The 26367-nt window shown below is 36.3% G+C and overlaps 1 protein-coding gene across 1 annotated transcript in view; it reads right to left on the minus strand.

Annotated features, from left to right (window-relative positions):
* The window catches only part of LOC127661687 (phosphatidylinositol 4-phosphate 3-kinase C2 domain-containing subunit alpha-like), a 54316-nt gene that overhangs the window by 13042 nt on the left and 14907 nt on the right, over window positions 1-26367 (minus strand). The window contains exons 3-16 of the mRNA XM_052152514.1: window positions 20109-20209; window positions 16697-16857; window positions 11738-11858; window positions 9388-9499; window positions 9174-9253; window positions 8987-9050; window positions 8737-8883; window positions 8626-8659; window positions 6834-7053; window positions 5355-5477; window positions 5073-5240; window positions 3661-3769; window positions 2157-2299; window positions 261-449 (exon numbers count right to left, since the gene is read on the minus strand). Of these exons, the coding sequence (XP_052008474.1) occupies window positions 261-449; window positions 2157-2299; window positions 3661-3769; window positions 5073-5240; window positions 5355-5477; window positions 6834-7053; window positions 8626-8659; window positions 8737-8883; window positions 8987-9050; window positions 9174-9253; window positions 9388-9499; window positions 11738-11858; window positions 16697-16857; window positions 20109-20209 (1772 nt within the window). The remainder of the gene's footprint in view (window positions 1-260; window positions 450-2156; window positions 2300-3660; window positions 3770-5072; window positions 5241-5354; window positions 5478-6833; window positions 7054-8625; window positions 8660-8736; window positions 8884-8986; window positions 9051-9173; window positions 9254-9387; window positions 9500-11737; window positions 11859-16696; window positions 16858-20108; window positions 20210-26367) is intronic.

The raw sequence follows: 26367 nt of genomic DNA on the forward strand, positions 1-26367 counted from the left end.
CCAGAGATCTATGCTTCCAAATACACTTTATATGACAACAATGAAGCACTTCCAGAAATCATAAAGTGTCTGAAAGTACTTGAAGTCTTAAAGCAAATCATATAACTACAAAAAGAGAGATCACATGTCCAAAGTGACACATTAAAAGGTCATATAGTTAAAACAAGCCCCATTTTAGTTCTAAAGGGCTAAGCGAGAGAAAGAGCATAAGCAAATGAAAATCAGATGAAAGATACTGTACACCATGGAGGGATGCGTACTTTGCCTCAAGGAGCTCGAGGGCTGACACAGGTGACAAAGTGGGCCAGTGGTGCAGGAGTGAGTGGATCTCACCCATACTGCCCCAGTCCCAGCTGGGTGCACTGGCCAAGATTTTGGGTAGGCTGCATTCATAATCTTTGCAATGGTACCTCTTGTCCCACAGCAGCTGCCTGTCTGCTTGTGTCAACCTAGTGGAAAAATAGCATGCTGGTTAATCTCAAGGTAAATAGAGCTCTTCTAGTAGGCTTCAAACCAACCTGGGCAGCAGACACTCTAAACAGTAAATCAATGAGCCATGAAGTAAGAGTAGTACCAATCCAGAGATAAGAGCCAAACAAGTCACACCTCTTAAATGTGTCTGCAAATGTGCAGTCAAGCTGGGAGCCTGGCAGCTGTTGGCACTTGGTGGACATTCAGACACAAACACACACAAAATGTGTATGGAGAGTGGCCCAGTCTGAGCCTGAGCGTTGTTTGGCTGTCTTAAAGCTGACTGAGCTTTCTGTTCTACCACCGAGAGATGCATTTTTAGCAGACCATACTAAACAAGGCCTGACAACTGCCTGCTTTTCAGCTACAATCTCTCCTAATCAATGGGGTGTTATTCTGATTGAGTCTCAGTGCAGTTCAAGTCTGATTTTATTGCAAAGAATCAAGTTCACGGATTTGTTTGGTAGCTTTGAAAGCAGTCTTCTGAAAAGTAATTCATATGAGGAACTAAACAGCTCTTAGTGTTCCAAGTGTTGTGGTTTGGGTAACTGATGTCAGTGCACTTCAGTAGAACTATCTTTAATCCAAGGACCTCAAAATCACTTAATTCTCTACTCAATTAAAATGCTTAAATAAGATATGCAAGTTAAAGGGAAGCAATATAATTGGAGTAATTAGGCAGAACAGATGCAATTACATCATGCTGTCAAAGACCCTTTATTCTTTATCACAATTCTCTGCGATGTATTATGATGCTACTGCAATAAAACAAGACAGGAAGCACAAAGCTTATTATGATTTTGAAATTATGAATTCTGATTTTATTTATTTATATTTTATACCATGGTCTTTTCAAATACTATTCTATTCTGATTGGCTGAAATGTGTGCGTCCAATTTTTTTAAACCTGTTTTTACCAATGTTCAAAATTTTATTATTTTGAAAATTAGTAAAAACAGGTTTTAAAAAATTGGATCATGAAATTACAGGCTATTATTAATCATGAAATTTACAGAGTGTGTGGTCTCCAAAAAACTAATTTTTCATCTTATCGCACTACTTTATCTCCGGTTTGTTAGATCTAGAGTTCTGTCCGTTCTTAAACGGACAGAGATAATGTTAACCATTATTTTTATTTTTTTTATAGAAATTTGCACTGCAAAAATCAATGACAGTTTTAATAAATCAATGCTAGCAAGTGGCCATGGTATAAGCGGGATAATCCACAGCTAGGTGTGCATTAAACAAATTTATCACGCTTTGCGTTGGTTGGTTCTTTGCCTCCACATTGTGCATTATAATCGTTTAACGCACACTTAGTGGTGGATTATCCCTTACTTATTTTAAATCTGTCAATTTAGTTTAGTTTCTTCTATGCCTGTTGTATTTCAGTGTTTCTAACATTCAGTATATATAGTTTTTATTTTAGTTTGATAAACAATATTCAATTTCTCATGGCCATCTATTGTGGCATTTTCATGTTTAATTAAAGTGGGTTTTAAAGGTTTAAAATTGTATAATATACTGTGTCTCAAAAGATACAAATAATTCACAATATTTTAGTTATTTTGAGTATTTATTTTAATTTTATTTTCTATGTTAGTTTTTTTTATTTGTGTTAAATAATATTTCTTAATTATAGTTTAACAGTTTATTCCTCAAGATCTTTTTTTATGCAAACATACCCAAATACAGAGGCTCGTGCACACAGCTTTTCTATCTCACTTTGATCCCTTGAGTCAATTGGCTCTAGAGACTGAGGGTCTGGACAGCCATTCTCCTGAGGACCAACATACAGCACGTCCACTGCTGGACTGGGGAAGTCAACCTGTGAGTCACCAGATAAAGATATTAAAGTGTCAGGTCAATCAATGCCTGTGAACAGCAATGGACTCTATCAGTCCCTAGTGAGCTGCCTTGCTACTGCCTAAATATGGCAACTGCTTTCCAATGTCATACGTGACTTATTTGGAACATACATTTGAAGCATCACACAACCAGCACTCCACGCAGGAGACTCAACTTACCATCAAATCCAATAGAATTTGAAGTTAGCATGTTGATACACTAACAATACAATCCTCTCAGAGAAGGATATATAAATGAGTTATCTTATTAGGCAGCATAAATATACGTACAAAGCTAAGGTATCAGTAGCACACACATGCCTAAAAAATGCCTCTATCTATCAATAGGTTTTTGAACAAAGTGTTAAGGCTCCGATATACTTCATACGAAATCAAAGAACGAACGGGTGTCACGTCATTTAGAACCAAATCTGGCCAAAAACATCTTACTGGCTGCTAAAAAACATCTTACTGTCATCGGTCCACTAATTTCTATTCAAGGCATTCAGTCTGTTAAGAACAGTCAACATGAATGCACTGGCTTGATATTAGTGAACTGGTGCAAATATATCATAGAGACATTTTCAAAAAACATGTCATGCATTTTTATTTGTTTGATTAGTCTACAAAAGGAATCAAATCTACTGAAATACTCTTAAGTGCCTCTTCACTCTTTTGTTTTTTATATGCTTCTTTGTCATATGTCGTCTACAGCGAAAGCATTTACACATCTACCCATATTAATGTATGCCTATCATCATTCTTTTGTCTGTATCTTTCCAATTAACACTCGTTTATACACCAATCTTTGCAGTAGTATCAGTGTCATCATAAATTACAATAACAGTGTATTCAGCACATTTTATTGCCACGTATAGCGTGTTAGCACAGTAGCGTCAATTCAGAATGTAAACAAGACTAGAAAATTGCACATTTTATACTGCGTATATATATATTACTTGAAATCATCGAGTGTTTGAAAAAAGCATCTTTTACTGATCTAGTGTGAATTCTATTCACAGAAAGAGATATGAAGTAATTGATAACACATTTAATGTAACATTAGTTAAGCGTCTTCATATTTAAAAGTACTTCTAAACTCCTCCCACAGCAGTGTGCGGGAGTCTGAATGTTCTTAAATAGTATACCGTTGCTTGACTGTTTTGAAAAGCTTTGCACCCCTGAACGAAGAAGAACTTCTCTGGGAGCATATTGGGGCCTTAAGTGTGAATCTGTGTGTGTGTGTACGAAACACAGTGATTGAACCAAAAAGGAGGTCAACATACTACAAAGAAATGGTTGGAGAGAAAAAGGAAGACATAGAAAGGGCAAAAGAAAGTACCTGCAGTATGATCCTCTCTGTTGGATTCTTCCCTCTGCCTGCAGTTCCAAGCTGATGGGCTTGATGAGACATCCACAAACTTAGCAGCTTGCTTCCACTGGACAGCACCCTGAAACACCACAACATCAAAATCTGTCATATGCTCACACTTCAATTTTATATGACTTTCAATGCTGCCTCAATCTCACAAATGTACACAAATAAACACCCAAGTCCAGAGCACTAAAGAGATTGTACTTAAAAATCATGCACTCCAGTATATGGTTGCAATGCTGTATTCACATCATGCCAGAATTATGAGCTTCCGATTAACATCTCCATTGAACTCTGAAGTAGGAATCTTTGACTCAGACTTCTCCCACTTCCCCACCCCCACCATTTTGACATCATGTACAAACAACTAAAATATCAGGGGTCTAACATAATAACTTTAACCATTTTATCTGGTGGGGCTTTTAGCAGTTAGAAATTAATTAATATTGTGATCAAGAATTCTGCAGTCATCAACAACAAGGACACGGATCCATTTTGCCATTAGAAAGATTGCAAAAGAAAAATAATATGTGACTCAGAGGACATGAACAGCTCAAAGTAAAATCTCTTTGCGGTCATCTGCCAATTACGGTAAACCAGACACACCGTGAACACAGACAAATTGCTGGCCACTGGAAACTATTTGCATCGCTCTTAGTTAGGACGTGGTGTGATGCTGCCCACAATGAACACAAAACTGCTGTGAGACGTAACAATCACAGCCAATCAGGAGATAATTGATGGTTAATATATATTTATGAAGAGTGTAATTTTGGACCAATGAGATTGGGAGGAAGCAAGCAATCGACAACACGTCCTTTCATCACTTATCATGGTTGCAGCTGGTTAGGACAAAAACATACAGTATAAGCAAGACATCTTTTTTTATCACTTAAAAGGTAAAGTGTGTAATTTCTGCGCTAGTAGCAGGGATGGATTACTGACAGGGCCAATGGGGCCCTTACTGCCCGTGGGGGCCCTGGGCTTTAAGGTTGTGTAATCTAGTTTGTTGATCCCCCCCTTTTGGGCATAAACAACAAACACCCCCCTCCCCAACAACTTTTGGGCATGAACAAACCCCCCTTGGGTGGTGGGGGGGCCCTTGGAGATAATTGGCCCCAGGGCCTTTGCAAATCATAATCCATCCCTGGCTAGTAGCACCACCAAATGGAATTGCAAAAATAAACACTGTTTTCAAACAGCTTTCCTGAAAACTCCCCCATCTGCTTTTGATCAAATTAACAGATAGTCCCACCTCGACAGTCCGGACGAAAGAAATACCAAACAAATATGAACCATTCCTGAAACATCTAAAACATACAATATACTATTAAAGCTGCATGCAATATATTTGGAAGAATGACTGTTTCATGACTCACCGCCTGAAATCAAACAGAGGCATAGACACTTTTCCCAACAGCTCTGGGCCCTTTCGTTGCTTGTTGGAATCCGGCGAGTTATTAGTGCTCTGGTTAAGGACTCCATAGAGAGAAAGATTCAACATGGCCTCCAGTGGTAACAGGGCCACAGAAATAGGGAAGTTTATCCTAAAGAAACAGAGGAAAGAGTCACCATAGCAGAAAGTGGCAGCATTCTTGAGGCTGATCTCATTGCCCACTAGTTTTAGAAATTGCAGGAATCAACATGCCATTAACACTTACAATTCATCCCATTTAATGTGGAAGAAAAAACTCTTGTATGTTCCCACTTTTTTGGACTGGACAGGCTTGAAGAGATTCCTGCTGTTGTGTGTCAGCGCACACATAAGGTAGTATTTTTCAAAACTGGAAAACAAAAAGAAAAATTACACTATGGCACGTAAAGGGAAGAAAGCTTTGACCTTTGAGGATTGCAATAATATATTGTCTATGAATATGAGATAATAAATATAGTGTGCACACTTTTTTTATTTATCGATGGCTTAATTGTTTATCTTCTTTTGTGCTCCACTGAAGAAAGTAATTTGGTTTTGGAAAAACATGATGATAGAATTTTTATTTTTGTGTGAACTCTCCCTTTAAGCATTATTCTGGTTTGCATACATCTATTAAGAGTATTTTTTGCAACATCTTTTAACCATGATGGCAGAGTATTATGCAATCATTCACCCTTGGCTGTCTCTGGCATGTTTCATAGTTCTGCAAAGCCAATCAAAGTTTAAATACTTCTAGAATTAGGTATAGTACTGGGGATACATATTTTGAATCCCTTTTGGTGTGGTTTAAAGAAATATCTCATGCAGCTATAAATAGACCCCAAGATGAAGCAGTGCAGTCGGGATGATTCATTAGGGGAAAATCAGTAACAAATAACAGTTTTTCCCTCAAGAGAACTGAATCAAAAACAAAACCAAGAAGAGTAGAACTTTGACCCTCCTTTGCCCCTGCTGGTCTATCCAGCTCTGTCTGCTCACACAGCTGGGAATGAAAATCACTTGTCACATCTATTTCAGACATGACAAGCGATGCTGTTGAGTGCAGATAAATAGTAAAGGTAAAGATAAAGGGTGAAACACTGTTACCCACCATTAGGTCGATCACAAAACAGAGATGAGCTCGGCCTCCACAGAATTAAAAGTGTAATTTCTGCACCACTAGCAGCATCAAACGAAACACTGATTCCAAAATGACTCAAATGATCAGAAAGGAAATAACAGTGGACTAAGGCAGGGCTTTAAAAGTGGTAGGAGAGTTTACACTGGCTGTGTTAAACAAAGCTAATATTAGTCTGAAGTGAATAAAACCGTGTTTAATGCTTATTTAGACATGAGTGATAATCTATATTCAAAGCAAGAAGGTTAAATGGACAAATGAACAGGTCTTGAATTATTTTGTTTGCATTATTAAAGTATGATGCTGATGGTCTAAGACTAGCTTCATAAACGCTAATTTTCCATTAACTAAGGGTGCTTTCATACTACCGCTTTAGGTGCGGACATGAGGACATTTGATGTCAGAGTTCAAAAGCAGTTTTTTTCATAAATAGACCCCAAGATTAAGCAGTGCAGTTGGGATGACTCCTTAGGGGAAAATCAGTAACAAATAACAGTTTTAAAAGATAGTCTAGGTGTGGCTCAAATGAACTGCAACCAAGCAATCAAACCAAATGTGAAAACAGCCTAATAGTGACACAGTGCTTACCTGCTGACCCAGGCAGCAGGAATGCCATGAACGGCAAAGAGAGTGAACTGCAGGTGCTCTGTGGTGCCAGATGCCTCTCTGCTGTCCCTCCCATCCTCTGTGTGCTCCTCCATCGTGCATTTAGAGGCAGTCAGACAGAAAGTGCGCAGATAGATCTTAGCAAGCTCATGAACAGCGTCTGTGAGCGCTGCTAAACTCTCCTCCACTGGGCTGGCATGACCTGTGGGGTCAAATGATGCAGAGTACAGGATACTGTAGGTGGACAAGATGTGTCCAAAACCAATTAAAGGAATACTCCAGGTTCAATACAAGTTAAGTTAAATCGACAGCATTTATGGCACAATTTTGTTTACCACACAAATTCATTTAGACTAGTCTCTCATTTTCTTAAAAAAAAAAATATGGCTGCTGGCCAATGGGGCCAATCTGTAAACTAAAATACTCACTGTATCAGAAGTATAGCCACAAAATATAAATAACATGTGTTTTAACATGAGTTAAGTGTGATAAAAATCACTTGCTAATCTTCTCTGTGTAAAGCTATATTAAATGTACATTTAGTACGTAACACTGTAAACACTAAAACCTTAAAAAAAAAACAGCATTATAGCTTTTTTATAAAGTGCTTTTAGAAAATAATACATTTAACTTTTCTGCTTTCAAACCCTCCAATAATTTGCCCCATTCACTTCCATTATAAGTGCCTTACTATAACCTCAATTTTTGCTTTTTTTTTTTTAATAGAGAAACAAGAACATTTTGTTGTTAAGGAATCAACATTATGCCACAAATGCTGTTGACTGAGATTCACTTTAACACTATTAAATAGTCTCAGCCAAAGGCCTGCATAAAAGATTATGCAAATAAAAGTGTGTTAAAAAAAGCAAAGCACTGTTTTGCACCCAAAAGAAAGTCTGGATGTTCTGAAAGGAAGTTTTTCAGCATTAGTCTCACATAGCCAGGCTCAATGGCATAAGTCTGATCCACATTGCAGTTTAATCTGTCCAAGAATGACCCACTTAGAAAAGAAAAGATTGACATCAAAATGACATCAAAACTACCAACAAAAGTTTGATTTATTTGTATGCACTGTTTAGGGGCAGCTTAATCTAAAATAGATTAAACCACAATAATAGACCAGCATGAAAAAATAATTCAAATAATTGTGTGGTAGTCTCAGAAAATGGTAATACAGAAAACATTAACAAAATAACACAAAATGTTTATGGGGCATGGTTAGCTCAGAGAGTAAAGACGCTGACTACCACCCCTGGAGTCGCGAGATCGAATCCAGGGTGTGCTGAGTGACTGAGTGAGTCTCCTAAGCAACCAAATTGGTCCGGTTGCTAGGGAGGGTAGAGTCACATGGGGTAAACTCCTCGTGTTCACTATATGTGTGGTTCTCGCTCTCGGTGGGGCTCGTGGTGAGTTGTGCGTGGATGCCGCGGAGAACAGCATGAAGCCTCCACACACGCTACGTCTCCACACTAATGTGCTCAACAAGCCACATGATAAGATGTGCGGATTGATGGTCTCAGACACGAGTCACTATGCCACCATGAGGACTTAGAGCGTATTTGGATTGCCCAATTCCCAGAAAATTTAAAATAAATAAAAATAACACAAAAAACACTACACTCTAGATACATAAAACTAGCCAATCAGATTAGAGCTTGCCAAATTGTGAAATGGTTTCCAGTTGTGTGTGCAATATGTGGTCCGTTGGTATGCCACCTGAGGTTGAGACTAGAACAGCCTTAAAGAGAAGTCCATTATATGGGGTTGAGCTTACCATTAGCTGAACCTGCAGAAGACTTGGCACCAGCCTGTGAAACAAAACACGTGTATGTTAAAAAATTTTAAATGTATAAATTGCTTTGTTTTACACTAATTGTTCTCTGACCTCTGTAGAACGTGTTCTAGGGAGGTTAACAGAGCGTTTGAGCCTCTTGATGGCATCAGTGATGGCTGGTGTCTCAACTTCATCCAGAGCACAGCACAGATTTTTAACAGACTGAACCACATTGTCCACTGTTTTATACTGGGTGAGCTAACGCGAGAGAGTGAGAGATTGAGAGAGAAAGATAAAAATGTAATTAGTTTCAAACACTTCTTTAGTTTCATACAGTGTTGATGGCTGTTTTTCATGTTACCTCATTCTGAAGGCAGATATTGACTTGCTTATGATATCCCTCTAGGTATTCAGCAAGTCCTTCCCTTCAGAAGAAAAACAAGCAAAGGGATAAGAAAAATCAACAAGCACAATCAGGAACTTCAAACGGTACCCGTGGCATTTCTGGACCAGATTAGGACTGCAGATAAGATGGAGCACATTCCTACCTTGTGACTGCCTCTTTAAATGGCCTTTCCACAAGACTGAGGTGTTTCTCCAAGTCAATAGGGGAGACGTCATCTTCTGCCTGTTGGCACACATAGAAAAAATATATATATATTTTACAGTCTTATAGAGACAATCTATTCATTTATAACCTGTGAACAGGTAGTAAATTGCTAGTTTATATGTATTCATTCTAAACCTCTGTAAGTGTCTTACCGTTCGGGCCAGATCCCTTCTCATTGTGCTGAGAAAGAGGAGCTGTAGTTTGATCTCCACATCCCACTTCCTGCAGTTCTGCACGTATTCGTGGCTGCCGAGACTATGTTTACTGGGAAATAACAATAAAGATGGTTTAGACACTAGCCAGGACAAAAAATATCTCTGAATAAATGAATGAATAACTGGGTTTAGCTAAATATAGGCATAACATCAAGTTCAAGTGTAGTTAGCAATACATCAAGTATATTCTAAAACCTTATACAGACTTGCAGACTGAAAAGTGTAATATCAACTGTGTAATATCATAAATGGATTCCAACTAAAACTGTGGCAACTGTGTGAGAGAGAACCAGCTAGTCCGTGAGAGCAAATCTTCGGTATCAGTTTCAATGTCTCTCACGCAGTTTACTTTTTCATTACTGCACCTCAGGTGTTTAGAGGCTCTGACTACACTGAGAGATCTCAGAATCAGAGGCTGCACTTATTTAGATGACCTGCTTCACCCAAAAATTACAAATCTGTCATTATTCACCCTCATGTCATTCCAAAACCATATGACTTTATGTCTTAGAGAAACATAAAGAAAGACTTTTGAAAGAATATTGCAGCCCATTTTTTCAATACAATGGCAGTGGATAGTGCCTCACCTTAAAGCTTGAAAAAGCACCCTTAAGTATCAGAAAAGTGTTATTATAAGTAGTCCATGTAACTTGTATGTCTAATTTCCACAATTCTGAATGCATATGGTGTTTGGTAAGAAACAACATGAAATGCAAGTCATTTTTCAGTAAAAAATCTTTTCAGTGAGAGTGCTAATTTCTAAGCACTATTTTGTGCCAGCACAAAGTGTGTATTGTATGTTAATGAGGTGCTGCAAAGTGCAATTTGCTATTTTCCTGAGAAATAGGTCATTGCGCTGAGATGTTTGAAAAGCATGTCTGTTTTTAGCACAAAGTCTAAACACAGTTCCTGCATTTGCAGTTTGGAGATTCCACCAGCAGGTGATAATAAAGTTCATGTCCAAACTCTGAAAATATAATGGAACAAATTAAGTCCCTGTTGTAGCCATGAAACAAATATTTATTAGATTAGTGTTGAACTATCTATAGGTCATAGTTTATTTCTTGTTAAGTAAGAACTTAAGTTCTTCTTATTGTTGTTCATCGCATACAGTCCATTTACACAACCAACTTGTAGAATGTGCTGTCTGTGTATATTGCTGGTGCTTGCCAGAAAATTGACTATATAATAGGATGCAGACTGTGCTGCAGAAGAACCTCTGAATTAAATTGCATTTGACCTAGCCCATTAGCGCTTTGCATGCACAATTTTGCCAAGCCCACTTGCGCCTAGACTTAGCACAAAAATACCAAAACTTCCAGGCCATGCCCATTGACTTGCCTCTAGCACTCTTAAAATAGGGCCCATTGTGCATTCATGAGCGCCATGAAAGGAGCTCGTTCACAGTGGCTCACATGTTCACACGGAACTTGCGTTGTTTTTAGCACTAAACAAGGCAAGTACAAGTTCAGCACAAAAAAAAAAAAACATGAACTAACATCTTTTTTTAATGCAGCTAAATTTTGGAATGACATGAGGGTAAATTAAGACACAATTTTTGGGTGAACGGTTCCTTTAACTGAACAATAATTAAATGAATGTACACGTAAATATAGGGATACAAGTTTTCGATGCAAAATCAAGACAAAATAATCATGACATATTATTGCGTCTACACATTCCAAACAAAGTCAAAAGAACAATGATACAAAAAAGTGCCACACATACATGAAAACAACAATAAAGCTTTAGTTATGAGTCAGATTTGTTGAGAATGTACTCTGAGGCCATTCCAGTAAATCTAGGAGATGTGTCCTAGGTGACTATATGTTTTGGAAGGCCATAGCAAACTCATTTGTAATAACTGCTTGAATCGACTTGCCAAGGTCAAATGAGTACAAGACAGCCAGCATGAAAACAGACACTGAGGAACTACAACAACACAAAGAGAAACTAACTAAAGGCTTTCAAAATGCTACAATGAAAACTGGAATAACAAGGGGCACGTAACTAAGGGAGGATGCTTTACATTTAGGAATACTCAATTCTTCCTAAAGCTTGTAAGAGATATTTTTTTGCCCATTCCCTCTGTTCCTTATTAGGGCAAGAAAACCCTCCCTTAGCACTGTTTTGCTCTCCCAATGGTGTGGGTAAAAAAGGAAACAGTTCCCTAGCACAATTAAAGTAAAATAGCCCCTTCCTCAAGGAATGTTGGCAGAGGACTTGTTTATGTAATACAACAGAATGCCTGCAAAAGGGAAAGAGAGACATTAAAGGGATTACTCACTTTTGTAGAACCTCTTCCTGTCCGCAGAGCTTGAGAACATAGCTGCTAATGTCTACCTGGTTGAGGTCATCATGAACCCAACAAAGAGCCTGCATTATGAGCAGGTCCACTGAAGAACTCACTAGAAAGAGAGAGAAACAGAAAACATGAATTATAAAGATGAACGTTGACAGAGAGAATGGACAGGGAATAAAAGAGAGACGGAGCAGTTGATGAAAGGGGGGGAATAAATGGAAAGGGGAGATATTCAAGGACCAATGGACACAGAGGGTAAGGAAGTTTAAATTAACAGATGAAAACCAACCTAGACCAGATTTACATAAGGCCGTTCTATAAAAATCGGTTCCTCATTATCAATATAGTGAAATAATAGGTTTTAATGCTTTGACACCATTCTTTAGTTGCCAATTCAAAGACGTTGCACAAAATGTAAAACGATAGTCACTCAGCACACTATTAGGTGCTTCTAGAGAACTCCGCGCAAGTGATTTTGCATTCTAAAGTTTGCCATGGAATAGGATGTGTTCTGCAGCTAATCTGAACCATTAATTATGGAAAGCAAAGCATATCCTGTTGTCTATTGGTATTTAGACATATGGCAGCACCATGTAATGTAAGCTTCAATGCCAAAATAAACTTCATCCCATGGGTTCTTCTCAAATCATAACCTTAAGAAATATTATCATGTCTAGGTGTACAAAACCGACAAAGGAAGTTAAAGCAGCAATTGAGAAGCACTTTTGAAGTTCTTGTAGTTAGAGGAAAACCAAGGCAAGTGGATTGACGTAAAAATGTTGCCTGAGTTGGCATGAGAAGTTCCACTTTCTGGATCTGAACAAAAATAAAACTTGACACCCAACATATTGTTCATGGTCACCCCATGCTGCAGCAATAACAGGACCCACACCCCTTCTTGGAATGATCATCAATTCAAGCTCCAAGCCTGAGGCTGGATTACAGTCAGTCAGCTGAGCCCTGTCTGGGCTCTTCACGTCTGCCCTGATTTTCAATCCTGAATATCTGATGGTCACGACTAATTGGTGATAGATTTGGAGTTGCTTTGAAGAGTTATGGGATGCCAGTAAACTATCTGGGGGCCATTTCTCCTCTGCCATCCTTCCTTTTCCATGGTACTGCAGTAAAACGCATGGTGCTGGAGACGTTCAGAACATTTAGTGAGGAAAGTTTCAGAGCAAGTGTGGTTGGTCCAAAGTGGTGCGAACTCCATGATCATTAGGAAGCCATTGATAAAGCAAAGAAGAAGGGAGGCTTGAGAAATTGTAACAGAGTCCAAGGGTAAAAAAAACACTTTCAATCAATTGTCAGAAGAAATCTCTTCTAACATCATAATGGAAAGACCTATTGAAATGCAGAACCTCTAAATTAATTAGTATACACCAATTCCACCAATCCTGAAGCAACGAGAGCTACTATAATACTGTAATTTTAAATAAGACAAAACATTTCTACCAAAAAGTTTTCAAATTGTCTGTACCGACATTTGGAGAGGAGAAGGGAGATGAGAGGAAGTCTGATCCTGGGATCAGAAAACTGAGACACTTACTCTGAGTTTATCCTGGCAAACCCTTAGCTTAAAGAAATAGTTCACCCAAAAATGTATATTCTCTTATCATTTACTCACCCTCATGTCATCCCAGATGTGTATGACTTTCTTTCTTCTGCTGAACACAAATTAAGATTTTTAGAAGAATTTCTCAGATCTGTTGTCCATACAATGTAAGTGAATGGGTACCAAAACTTTGAAGGCCCAAAAGCTCAAAGGCAGCATAAAAATAATCCATAAAACTCCAGTGTTTAAATCCATGTCTTCAGAAGCGATATGCTCAATGCGGGTGAGAAATTTTTTTACTATCAAGCTCACAATCTTCTTTTGTTTTTGTTGATTCACATTTTTTATGAATATCACCACCTATTGGGCAGGAAGAATTTATAGTAAAAAATGACTTAAATAGTGATCTGTTTCTCACAACACCTATTATATTGCATCTGAAGATATGAATTTAATCATTGTAGTTGTATCGATTACTTCTACTTTTCACTTGCATTGTGAGGACCTACAGAACTGAGATATTTTTCTAAAAATCTTTGTCTGTTTTCAGCAGAAGTCATACACATCTGAGATAGAAAGAGGGTGAGTGAATGAAATAAAAAATGTATAATTGTCCTTCTCTTTAATGCCAAGTATGTCTGGAATTGCTAACTTCGATAACCTTACACACAGCTAAGCATTTCTATCCACCTTAACCAAAGCACACACCTCGCTTTTTCCTTTTTGAAGTTTTAGACAGTCAATGTTGTTATTTTAAAGAGCTAGTCTGTACTGCATAAAATGTAAAATGCTGTTGGATTAAGGAAGCAGAAGTGAAAGTAAATTTGTACTATTGACTTTGTGTGGCAGATTATTGTAAGCATAATATAAATCAGACCAAGAAAAGGGTGATGTTGAATAGTGCGACCATCCTGTCGGTTATAACAGAGGCTCCTTAAACATATTAGCTGTCTTAGAGGCAAATTCAGAGCCTGATAAAGACTGTGCTCTTTTTTGCCACTTAAGATCACAGTGTATGCTGGACTTATCCAGGACAAAATGTCACAACACAGGCAGTAACAACACAGAAAAATTCCTCAACACAAAAGACCAATCTTGATTTCGTGCCAGGAGAGAGGTGGCCAGAGACTCCACACAAAAACGAGGCCCTGCAATCTTCAGAACACAGCCGCTTCACAAGGAACTGAGCCAAGGCCACTACAGCTCAATGAAAATGCATTTTCATGCGTACAGCACACACAGGTTATCCAGTCCAAAAAACTCAGCATGAGACCTGCAAGCTGACAAATGAAAAACACAGGAACCCTGGCCGGAGTATCAATATGTAGAGCAGAAGTACCATGACGGTTATGAGTTGCATTTGCCAAGAAACTTCCTCACTTGAGACCTTCATTCATAGAAGACATTCAGAGCAGCTTACAGTTTAAAAATAGTGATTAAATGATATTTTTTACTTGAAATATTACTTTACAAACAATACATTTCTAAAGTACAATTTTAGAAAGCAAGATCAGGAAGGTATATTTCAATATTATTTGAAAAACATGAGGATAATTAATTAATATTATTATTATTATTATGTGAAGATTATGTAAACCGTTATTGCTGAAGCATGACATTTCAAATTGCGAAATTTCTGGAACACTCCCATTGTCTTCAATTGGTCAAAGAAACAAATAGTCCCACCCCAAACTTACGTTATTGGTTGAGTCAATTTTACTATATTGGACTTCTTACAGAAAACAGAGCAATGACTGATAGCACTACAGAGTCACAAGTGCTTACACTTCTCAGAGTTTTCAACCTACAAATGGCTTACTTATACAGTTGAAGTCAGAAGTTTACATACACTTAGTTTGAAGTTATTAAAACTCATTTTTTAACCACTTCACAGATTTAATTTATAGCAATAAAAGTCATTTAGGACATCTACTTTGTGCGTAACAAGACATTTTTCCAACAATTGTTTACAGATGGATTATTTCACTTTTAATGAACTATATCTCATTTCCAATGGGTCAGAAGTTTACATTCACTAAGTTAACTGTGCCTACCTTCAAACTCATTGCCTCTTTGCTTGACACAAGGGAAAATCAAAACAAATTAGCCAGGATCTCCACAAGTCTGGTTCATCATTGAGAGTAATTTCCAAATGCCTGACGGTACCGCAGTCATCTGTATAAACAATAGTATGCAAGTATAAACACCATGGGACCACGCAGCCATCATACCGCTCAGGAAAGAGATGCATTCTGTCTCATAGAGATGAACGCAGTTTGGGGCGAAAAGTGCAAATCAATCCCAGAACAACAGCAAAGGACCTTGTGAAGATGCTGGAGGAAACAGGTAGACAAGTATCTATATCCACAGTAAAATGATTCCTATATCAACATAACCTGAAAGGCTGCTCAGCAAGAAAGAATCCGCTGCTCCAAAACCAATATAAAAAAGCCAGACTACAGTTTGCAAGAAATGTCCTCTGGTCTAATGAAACACAAATTGAATTTTTTGGCCATAATGACGATTGTTATGTTCGGAGAAAAAAGTGTGAGGCTTGCAAGCCGAAGAACACCATCCCAACCTTGAAGCATGGGGGCAGCAACATCATGTTGTGGGGGTGCTTTGCTGCAGGAGGGACTGGTGCACTTCACAAAATAGATGGCATCATGAGGAAGGACAATTATGTGGATATAATGAAGCAACATAAAGACGTCAGCCAGGAAGTTAAAGCTCAGTCGCAAATGGGTCTTTCAAATGGACAATGACCCCAAGCATACCTCCAAAGTTGTAGCAAAATGGCACAAGGAAAACAAAGTCAAGGTATTGGAGTGGACATCGCAAAGCCCTGACCTCAATCAGATAGAAAATTTGTGCCAGAACTGAAAAAACGTGTGCAAGCAAGGAGGCTTACAAACCTGACTCAGTTACACCAGTTCTGCCTGGAGGAATGGGCCAAGATTCCAGCAACTTATTGTAAGAAGCTTGTGGAAGGCTACCCAAACCATTTGACCCAAGTTAAAAAATACAAAGGCAATGCTACCAAATACTAAAAACGTGTATGTAAACTTCTGATCCACTGGTGACGTGATGAAAGAAATAAAATCTGAAATAAATAATTCTCAATACTATTATTCTGACATTCACATTATTAAAATAAAGTAGTGATCCCAACTGACCAAAAACAGGGAATGTTTTCTATGATTAAATGGCAGGAATTGTGAAAAACAGAGTTTAAGTGTATTTGGCTAAGATGCATGCACATTTCTGAATTCAATTGTAGTTGTAGAAGTACTTTAATCATAGAAAACAATCCAGACTTAAACTTTAAGGTAAGTTATCCTGTCAAAAGCTTATTTTTTGATGACCAAATCTCCAGTAGAAACACTTACCATCACAAGTGAAAGTTACAGGCTGCTGAGAATCAGAAATCTCAATGGATACTTTCACACTGCCCCCACTGTCCCCTCCTGCATCCCTGTGAGTGATCACAGGGCTGAGAACATAGCCTGGATTAGTAGAGAGGTCATCATAAGGGAACTTGGACCTCAGTCTGCAAACAAGACAGACAACATTTGTGTGAAAAAAGAGATAACCTAACACAGGTGAAGTCTGGTGTACCACAAGGCTCGATCTTGGGTCCTTTGTTAATCATCTAGCACATACTTCCTTTGGGAGATGTTATTAAGAAACATAGCATTAGCATTCATTGTTGCGTGGGCGACAACAAGTGCTCCAGATTAGCTTTACTTCCCCTCAAGAATCTTACATTAGAGGGTTGATTCAGGTATCCTTGTATCTTCTAGGGATGTGCGAGACAAGTCGACTAAACGGTCCTGATGCTGCTAGTCGACACTGGAATTACCAGTCAATCAATATTTTTCAGTCATAAACATTTTTACACATTTACGTTTGGTTTATTATTAGTACAAAGGATGCGCTTAAATTATTGTCATGTTAATGTTACACATTTTAATTATAATTATATAATACAAATATTATTAAAAAAGAGAATAGCTGGAGCAGATGGATACAAGTTTCATTTCACATTCAGGGTGCGCGTGCTTCTTCCCTCTCTCACTCATGGCGTGTGCTGAAATATGTCCTCTTGCAAGATGAACAAAGTAGCTATAGATATCACGTTGGCGGTGGTGCAGGATGTGGATTCCGAAACGTTGCAAGTTGCTATGGATGTTTTCACAATTTATGCTTCTTAAAATTTTTGCAAGTTATTTTCCCACCGAGCTGGCTTTTTCAAGTGTAGGATAATCGCCTCAGGTGAGTCAGGTTTTGTCTTTCACCAAACCATGCTGACATGTTAATTTTGCTCATCAAAAATGTATGCTCTCGATTAAGTAGCCTAAAAAATTACCATTTCAGGCTAGGTGCGACTTTTTTTACCCTGCTGATCAAGAAGGCTATTAACTACGATGTGTCGACTGCATAACTGCTTAAAATATATTTTATTCTGTGTGCACGTCATGTTTAGAACAATACATTAGGTTTATTGTACATTTCTCACAGACCTATTTTTTTCTATACTCTTATTTTTTTTTACATCGTAACCGACTTAACCGGATCAACTGTCAAATTAGATCACAGGCTAATGCACATTGTGGAATACACGCAACTTTTCAAGGCATTTTTTTTCTCCCTCGTAGATGTGTCTCACCTGTTAAATATTTTGATTGATTGATTGATTGAAGTTTATTTCGAGCAAAATAAAATAAATAATATATACATATATATTAACACACACACACACACAAATAAAAAAATTAAAATTAAAATAACATAGCACAGCTTATCTCCCATATACATAGATATAAATATATACACATATACACACATATTATTTACACTTATAATAATAGTTGCTCGAAAGGGAGTGGAAAGAAGTATAACTTATTTACTCCCACCCCCAATTCCTTCCCATATATTACCCCATATATCTGCTGCCATTAACAGTTAAATAAATAATAATTTATTTGTTTTGATAATATTTATTTGATATTATAGTTTCTTACAATTACATTATGCTTTCTCAATAATCACTATAATGCTATATGATAATCCTCATTATCGTAAACATTCAAATATGTCCCGATATCTATAATAATCACATCATATATAAAATATAACCATATCCTAGCATATTGTTTAAACATAGTTTTACAATAACAGTAATATCAATAATAATTAATAATAATCATTATCTTTATTTACTCAGCTATGTACACATATCCCACTCTTTTGTAATTGTGTCACCATTTACAATATCAAGATAAATAAATAGGAACAGTTTATAATCCTAAATACTTTTATTAGTTTATTTTACCATAACCAGTACCCCTCCCAATCACAAACACAAGAGCACCCAGATCCCTCACTCAGTCTCATATTTGATCAACACCATTTCTTTAAATTTTAATTTGAATTGGTGAATATTTGGGCATTGCTTGAACTGTATCCCCAAACCATTCCAAAGTCTGACACCACACACAGACACACACAAGCTTTTCCTGGTGGTTCTCACCGCCTGGACTTTAAAGTTTTCACATCCCCTCAGGTTATAGCCCCCTTCTCTTCCTAAAAAAAACTTTTGAATATTACCCGGCAGATCATTTTTTTGGCTTTATACAAGAATTGAGCAGTATAAAAATCAACTAGATCAAAAAGTTTTAAAATTTTAGATTGCAAAAATAATAAGTTTGTATGATCAAAATATCCCACCTTGTGTATGATTCTAACTGCTCGTTTTTGGAGTAAGAAGAGGGTATGTAGTGAACTTTTATAATTATTGCCCCAAATTTCTATACAATAAGTTAAATAGGGCAGAACCAGTGAACAATACAATATATATACTGCATTATATTCCAAGACGTATTTAACTTTATTAATTATAGAAATACTTTTAGATACTTTGCCTTGTATGTATCTGATGTGTGGTTTCCAGCTTAATTTACTATCAATAGTTATTCCAAAGAATTTAATTTCTGACACTATTTCTAATGTAACACCATCAATACGTAATAATATTTCTGCGTTTTCTTTATAATTACCAAACATCATTACCTTTGTTTTATTTCAATTCAAAGATAATTTATTAATATCCATCCACGTTTTTAGTTTTACTAGTTCTTCATTTACAATTTTTATAAGTGTATTATAATTATCACAAGAAAAAAAAATATTGGTATCATCAGCAAATAATCTAAATTTCAGTAATTTAGATACACAAAATATGTCATTTATATATAAATTAAATTTTCAACTATGTCCTGAGTTTTTTTAATATGTTAAGTAAATTTAACTTGGTGAATTCCATTTAGAAAAGGCTATTAGGATTGCTCTTTTGGTCCTGCATTACTCATCCAATTGTTTTAAATAATTATGCCTGTATTCGCTAATGTTGAGTCAGTGATTGCGCGTCATGTTCTATATTTAATGTACAATGATCGTAATGCTAGGCCACCATGTCGCAGATAAATGCCCCTTTTTTGGAATAGAATAGCTAAGTATTTTAAATTGGTCACATAAACATGTTTTTTGACTGTTTTCTGAGGGTTTCTTACTTTTTAGACTAGTCAACTTTACAAAATGTATTTAAACATCAGTGAAATTAGTCATTCCGCACATTTCTAGTACCATCCAATTTCTGATTAAATAAAACCTGCACAACACAGTCACTATAGTAAGGACCTTATTCATTATAGACATCTACATTTTTACTGAGGTTAAGTCAAAACAATGAGCATTGAACACAGTGAAACAACTTACAAAAACATCAAAATCACAACTCACTTTGAAATGTCTTCACAGAATGATACAACTTCTAGGTTCTGGGTTTCCTTGCCGTGTAAGATGGAGTACACTGAAAGTACTTTCACACTTCCCTTATTGACCTGTAATAGACAGACATGAAACTGTGGTTATAGTGAGGAGCAAGCACAAGGTTCACTCAGACAGACCTTCAGTCTACTACCCTCCACATTCATTCACATTCACTCATCTTGTTTTGTAAATAGCGAGAATTATGTACAGTGGTCTAAAATTTAAGTGATTGATGACATCAACATCCCATAGCAAAAGTGGAACAAGACAGGGTCCTCTTTGGTGGGAGGATATGAAAAATGCGGAGAATGTCTGGAATGACTAAGACTTCCTTTAGGAAGGAAATGGGTCAAAAAGACACATCAACATGGAATTACAACAAAGACTTAAAGCCAAGGTACTTGAATCAGCCTTCAATCAGAAGGCTTTCACAAGCTGAAAACCACTGTTTAATTAAAATCAATTGTATAATGAGTTTATTTTTTCTTAGTATGGTCTCTGATGAGAACATCTGCCTCCAACACAAAACATTGTACATAAAAAAAAATCAAATTAATTAAAAAACAAAAGTCAGAAGAGAGAGCTAAGATTTTAATCTGTTGCAATTAAACTGTACACTACCAACTAATCAACAATTTTATAGGTAAAAGATACAATAGCTGCAAATGGGTAGTTGATGCAAAACATCTTTATAAAACGTAAAGTGTCAATTTAAGGTGCTGTAGTTTTTCTCAAATTTGAATACATTTTTAAATACTCAATTTATATTTGTAACTTCTTATGTTAACTTGTTTATTTTAAATGGTCTTGTATAAAAAAAAATGTTTAAAAGTACATATAATTCATGCAGTCATTAAAGCTGCATGCATAATAATAAAATAGTTTTAGATTGAGTATCATGAGCATGTCAGATGCAGTTAATGTAAATGCATTTTTGTCCAATAAATAAAAGCACCTCTAAGAGTGTCAATGTGGTCAAACAGAAAGGGTCAAGTGTTTTAGATATATTAAGCTTTGGATGGCACAATGGTGTCTTTAGCTGTTTACAAGGACAGAGTTCTAGGCCAAACCTCCAGGAAAAATGAGACGCCTTGTGACACATATTCACAAATTATTCATCCCCTTTTCCTTAGAGCTACAGTTTTACTGTTCTGGCTGCCCTATATACAACTGTTCCACTCAAACAGACCATTTCCTCAGGTTAAAATTGAGGGAACTGCTGAGAAGCAATGCAAAAATCACTCAGGAATGAGAGGATGGAGGAAGTTGAGTCACACAAAGCTTAGTATTAGCCTGGACTGAAGTCAAAATCCACCGTCATCTGCCTTTGTCTGCAATAGAAATCATGGTGACTGCAACTTCCTCTCTTCATTATCAATGTTAAAGGTATAGTTCACACACAAAAAAAAATCCTTTAATCATTTACTTGCTCTCAATCCAAACCTCTATGGCCTTCTTTCATTGTATGGAAAAAAGATGCAATTAAAGTGAATGGTGACTAAAACTAACATTAGTAATTAAAACTAAAATCTAGTTTTGTGTTCCATAAAGGAAAGAAAAGTTATACAGGTATGGGAATAAATGAGTAAATGATGACATCATTTTTATTTTTGGATGAACTATCCTTTTAACAATGCTGATGATATGCATTAACTGGATTTCCTCTTAAAAATTCCACTGAATAAATTTGACTGAACTTCCGTCAGATTGTTTAATGATTACAGACATTACTGATGACGAATGCTTGGCAGTAAACATTGAGTGACTTGTTTACAGTTGTAATTACAGTTAAATTAAATAAACTTCAATTTTTCTTGAGGAAGAAGCCGATGATGAGGCAGAGTTAATGGTTCATAAGCAGGTTGTGTTCTGAAAGAGCACATTTACAAAAACACATACACCATAGAAACAAAATGCTCACAATGTCAATCTAAAAAACTCCTCAGTGTCTGTGTATGTGAGCCTCTGTGAGGGCTCAGTGCTTATGCAAAACAACTTTGACAACAGTATTTTATTTGGAGACAAATCTAGACAACATCTAGAGATAATCCTAGTATAATATGGGTTTGTCTTTATGAATGCTTCAGCATACAATTATGTTCCAAGATTGTTTCCCAAAATGGGGCCTGCAAACTTCTGGGGATAAGTGAGGGAATTGCGGGGAATGTTTGAGAATGAGAAATGGCAATGAAGAATTAAAATAAAAAATTAAAAAATGCACACTATAATAAAAAATAAAAATAAATGGAAAATATGTTAATTAAAATTTAGTAAGAAAAAAAAAATGCTAAACTAAACTTAAGACATATGCAAAAAAAAAAAATAGAAAATTAAAAAATTAAAATTCCTTATAATTTAAAAGGTTAACATAACTTCTATCAAGGGATACTTAAAGTAAATAATTTAGGTTGTATGGGTTTGAGCTGTGTTACACAACTCAAGGCTGACAGGAATCCCAAATACTCTAAGCCTCATTCAAAAAGAAACAACTTTTGATGATGTGTTGTAACCTGAACCAGTTAGCATCAAGTAATGCAACAGAGAGCCACTTACACAGAGCCTGATATTGCCCACAACAACAAACAGGTCTTTTGGGTTGTGTTTGCTGATAAGGGCTAAAATATCCAGGGCTTGCGATAAGATTATCTGATGTTCTGTGCAGTGAAGCAGAGTAACTGTACACCAAAGCTAAAGCTCAGATTAGTTTCGCCTCTCTATCTTCTTTGAAAGAGGGCTGCCATGGCAACGTGGAGCTGCGTGGCCCTGCTACAGGCATGTCAGGGAAGGACCTATGAGGCAAAGACAGCTAGCTGGGGCTTGTCTCTGCTAATGAGCCCAGCAGTAGTCCTCACTATACACAAAGACAAGAGCCCATTTACTCCAAAATTCTAGGAAGGCAGAGTGCATTCTTTACTATGAACTTGGCCTGATATATGATCCAGACAAATGAAGATATTCCTCTAAATTGAAAAACATTTACACAGTACATAACTTAGAGAAATAAAAAGACTACCTCACCCTAGCCAATTAAAAATAAATGTTATGTAATTGTTGTAGAGTGCTGGATGAGATGTTTAAAGCATACTTTGCCTACTGTTTGTGTATTGTCACTTTACGATAAGGTTCTATAGATTAACATTAATAACTGCATTAGGTATCATGAACTCACAATGAACAATGATTAGTTTACAAAATGTATTATTTGAAATTAATTTATAAATATATTATTTTTCATTGTTAGTCCATGAAATGTTTGAAACTGATGACTTGGTCTGCAAAAAAAAATAAAGCAGCCAATAAGTGCCCAGCATATAACTCCTTCAATAACGTTTAAAAAGTATCCTAGGGTGATACCTCAAGAAGCTGGTTGAGAAAATGTCGAGAGTACATTTCTGCAAATTCTAGACAAAGAGTGGCTACTTTGAAGATGCTTAAATATAACACAGTTTTTATTTATTTTGAATTTTTGACCTATTTTTTAACATAATTCCCATAGTTCCATTTCTGTTATTACATATTTTTGATGACTTTACTATTATTGTAAAATGTTAAGAAAAAAAATAAGAATTAAGAATGAGTAAATGACTCACGGTAGTGTATATGTAAATATTAACATTAATCAAGATTAATAAATGCTGTTAAAGTGTTTTGCATTGTTAATTATGTTAATGATTATATGAACTATTATATTAACATATACAACCTTATTGTAAAGTGTTGCCATTTATTGTTTGTATGAAAGTGTAGTCTGTATTTATTGTCCCTCGTGTCTATTTATTATATTATTGTAAATAGTTTGTTTATTAACACTCAATATTTGCTTCAAGGTTTCTTGGGAATTTACATTTGAATTTTCTCTCTTCCCCAACAAAGAAAAAGCCTCACAGTCAATCTGACTTTGAACCCTCCGACCCCTTTATTTTAATCCCAAAGTATTTCTTTGCAAGATGTTGAAAAGATCAGCAAGACACAGCAAAATAGTCAGAGGTTCATCTTGCTTAGGTTTATACACTGATTAGCCACAACATTAAAACCACATGTCTAATCAGTTGTGTAGGTCCCCCTCATGCCACCAAAACAGTAACAACCCACATCTCAGAATAGCATTCTGATATGATATTCTTCTCACCACATTTGTACAGCGCTGTTATCCGAGTTACCGTAGATTTTGTCAGTTCGAACCAGTCAACAAGGCATTTCCGTCCACAGAACTACTGCTCACTGGATGTTTTTTGTTTTTGGCACCATTCTGAGTAAATTCTAGAGACCGTTGTGCGTGAAAGTCCCAGGAGATCAGCAGTTACAGAAATACTCAAACCAGTCCATTTGGCACCAACAATCATAACACGCTCCAAAACACTGAGATCATAATTTTTTTTTCTTACACAATGTTAGGAAGGTTGTTTTAATGATGTGGCTGATCGGTTTATAGAAATAACAATTGGAAAAAAGCGTAGATGATGTTAACAATGCCTTTTGTCTATTACATTGCATCTCGCTGTCATGTCACACATGATCATGATCAATCCTTGTGCTCACAAGTAGTGTTGACAAGGTACCAAAAATGTCAGTAGTCAGTACCGATACCAATTAAATTTCATGTTTCTTGATACCAATTTTGATACCACAGCAAAAATATGATAATATGATAATGTGTTATTGAACACAACTGTCTAGACTGTTAAAAAGTTACTTTTCAATGTAAATAATAAATTTTTTTAAAAATGCATGTTTCCTTCAAGTGTTTCTCAATCAAGGATGCATTGCTTTAGTGTTTTTAAGTAGCGCCCTGAAATCGTTATTCGTTTTCTTTACCAAATCACGTTTTCCTTTTAGTTACTATCATTATTACTACATTTTCCAGAACTCCATGTTTTAGGGTTTAATTTAATTTCATCATCAAAATGGTGTCAATTCATTTCATTCTTAAAACTTTTAACAAGTGAAAATGTAACTTTTCAACATGTCATTGCATTTCTTTACCAAACATTTATTAAACAGCAGTCTTGCTTGTGATATATTGCTTAGTTATTATTATCATCATCATCATCATCACAATTAATATTACATTTTACTATATAGTTGTAATATATTTCTGTCACAATTTCTTAAATTTCAGGGCTCTAGCTTATATTTTGGAACGTGATTTTATTATGACATGTATATTTTGCCTGAACCTTCACTTTCCATGAAAACAGTCTGTGACACAGAAACCTTTAGGTCATGTCTGAATCTTTTTACACTGTCCTTTGAGCATGACAAATGAAATGTAAGACACAGATTTGGAGTGTTTGTATTTTGAGTTTTAGATTACTGATGTTTGTGTATGTTGTAATTTTCAAATGTTATGTTTTAAATGTTATTACTATGAAGCACTTTGGTCATCTGTTATTTTAAAAGTTGAGTAGATACTAAAGTGCAAACGCTGTGATTTCATTATAGAAATATATAGTTTACATGTGCTGTGTGGTTCACAGTAGATTAGTGCTCTGCTCTTTCATCTGATACAACATGTCATGAATGATTCTCAATGTCTGTGGAGTTTCCAGTGTATTAGCGGTCGGATTTATAGTACATTCAAAGTACACAACTCTTCCACAGTAAGATGTCACGATTTTAATTTGATTAATTGTCCATTTGAGTGTAAGGAGTAACAGAGATGCACTCAAAATTAGCATTTTAAAGCAGCCGTGTGTCAGTTATACTGCATGCTAGTACCCGATAGAGTGGGTGCTCTCTGCTCTGTACTACCAATACTGCAAAAACACTGGTATTGTTACATCTTTTTTTATTTTAGTATCGACTTGGCACCGAAGTGCCAGTACTTTTGACAACACAACTCACAAGTACTCGTGCCCATCCCTACTACATTTTTTATTATTATTTATTAAAAAAAAAGTATTCGTTAAGTTGTTTTCTTGGGCATCAGACAGATCGTATTTGATTGTACAGAGTTGTTGCTCAATTGATTGTTTTGGCAGTGCAAACATGATATCTGGCCATTTTCATTGTAACATAATCATCTCTAGAGGTTTTAGCTGGAGGATGCCTGACTGGGAGTTTACTGTGGAGATGACAGGATCATTTTTACTTCCTACAGAGCTATTAACTACGTCAATCTGTGATGGTCAGACCTACTATGCAGAAGAGGAAGTACTTCTGCAGTCAATACTGAAGTGTGTTAAACAGAAAGAGCTGCCAACAAGTTCTCGGTCAGCAGAAACGAGAA

Source organism: Xyrauchen texanus, chromosome 21 (assembly GCF_025860055.1).
Source record: "Xyrauchen texanus isolate HMW12.3.18 chromosome 21, RBS_HiC_50CHRs, whole genome shotgun sequence".
NCBI lineage: Eukaryota > Metazoa > Chordata > Actinopteri > Cypriniformes > Catostomidae > Xyrauchen > Xyrauchen texanus.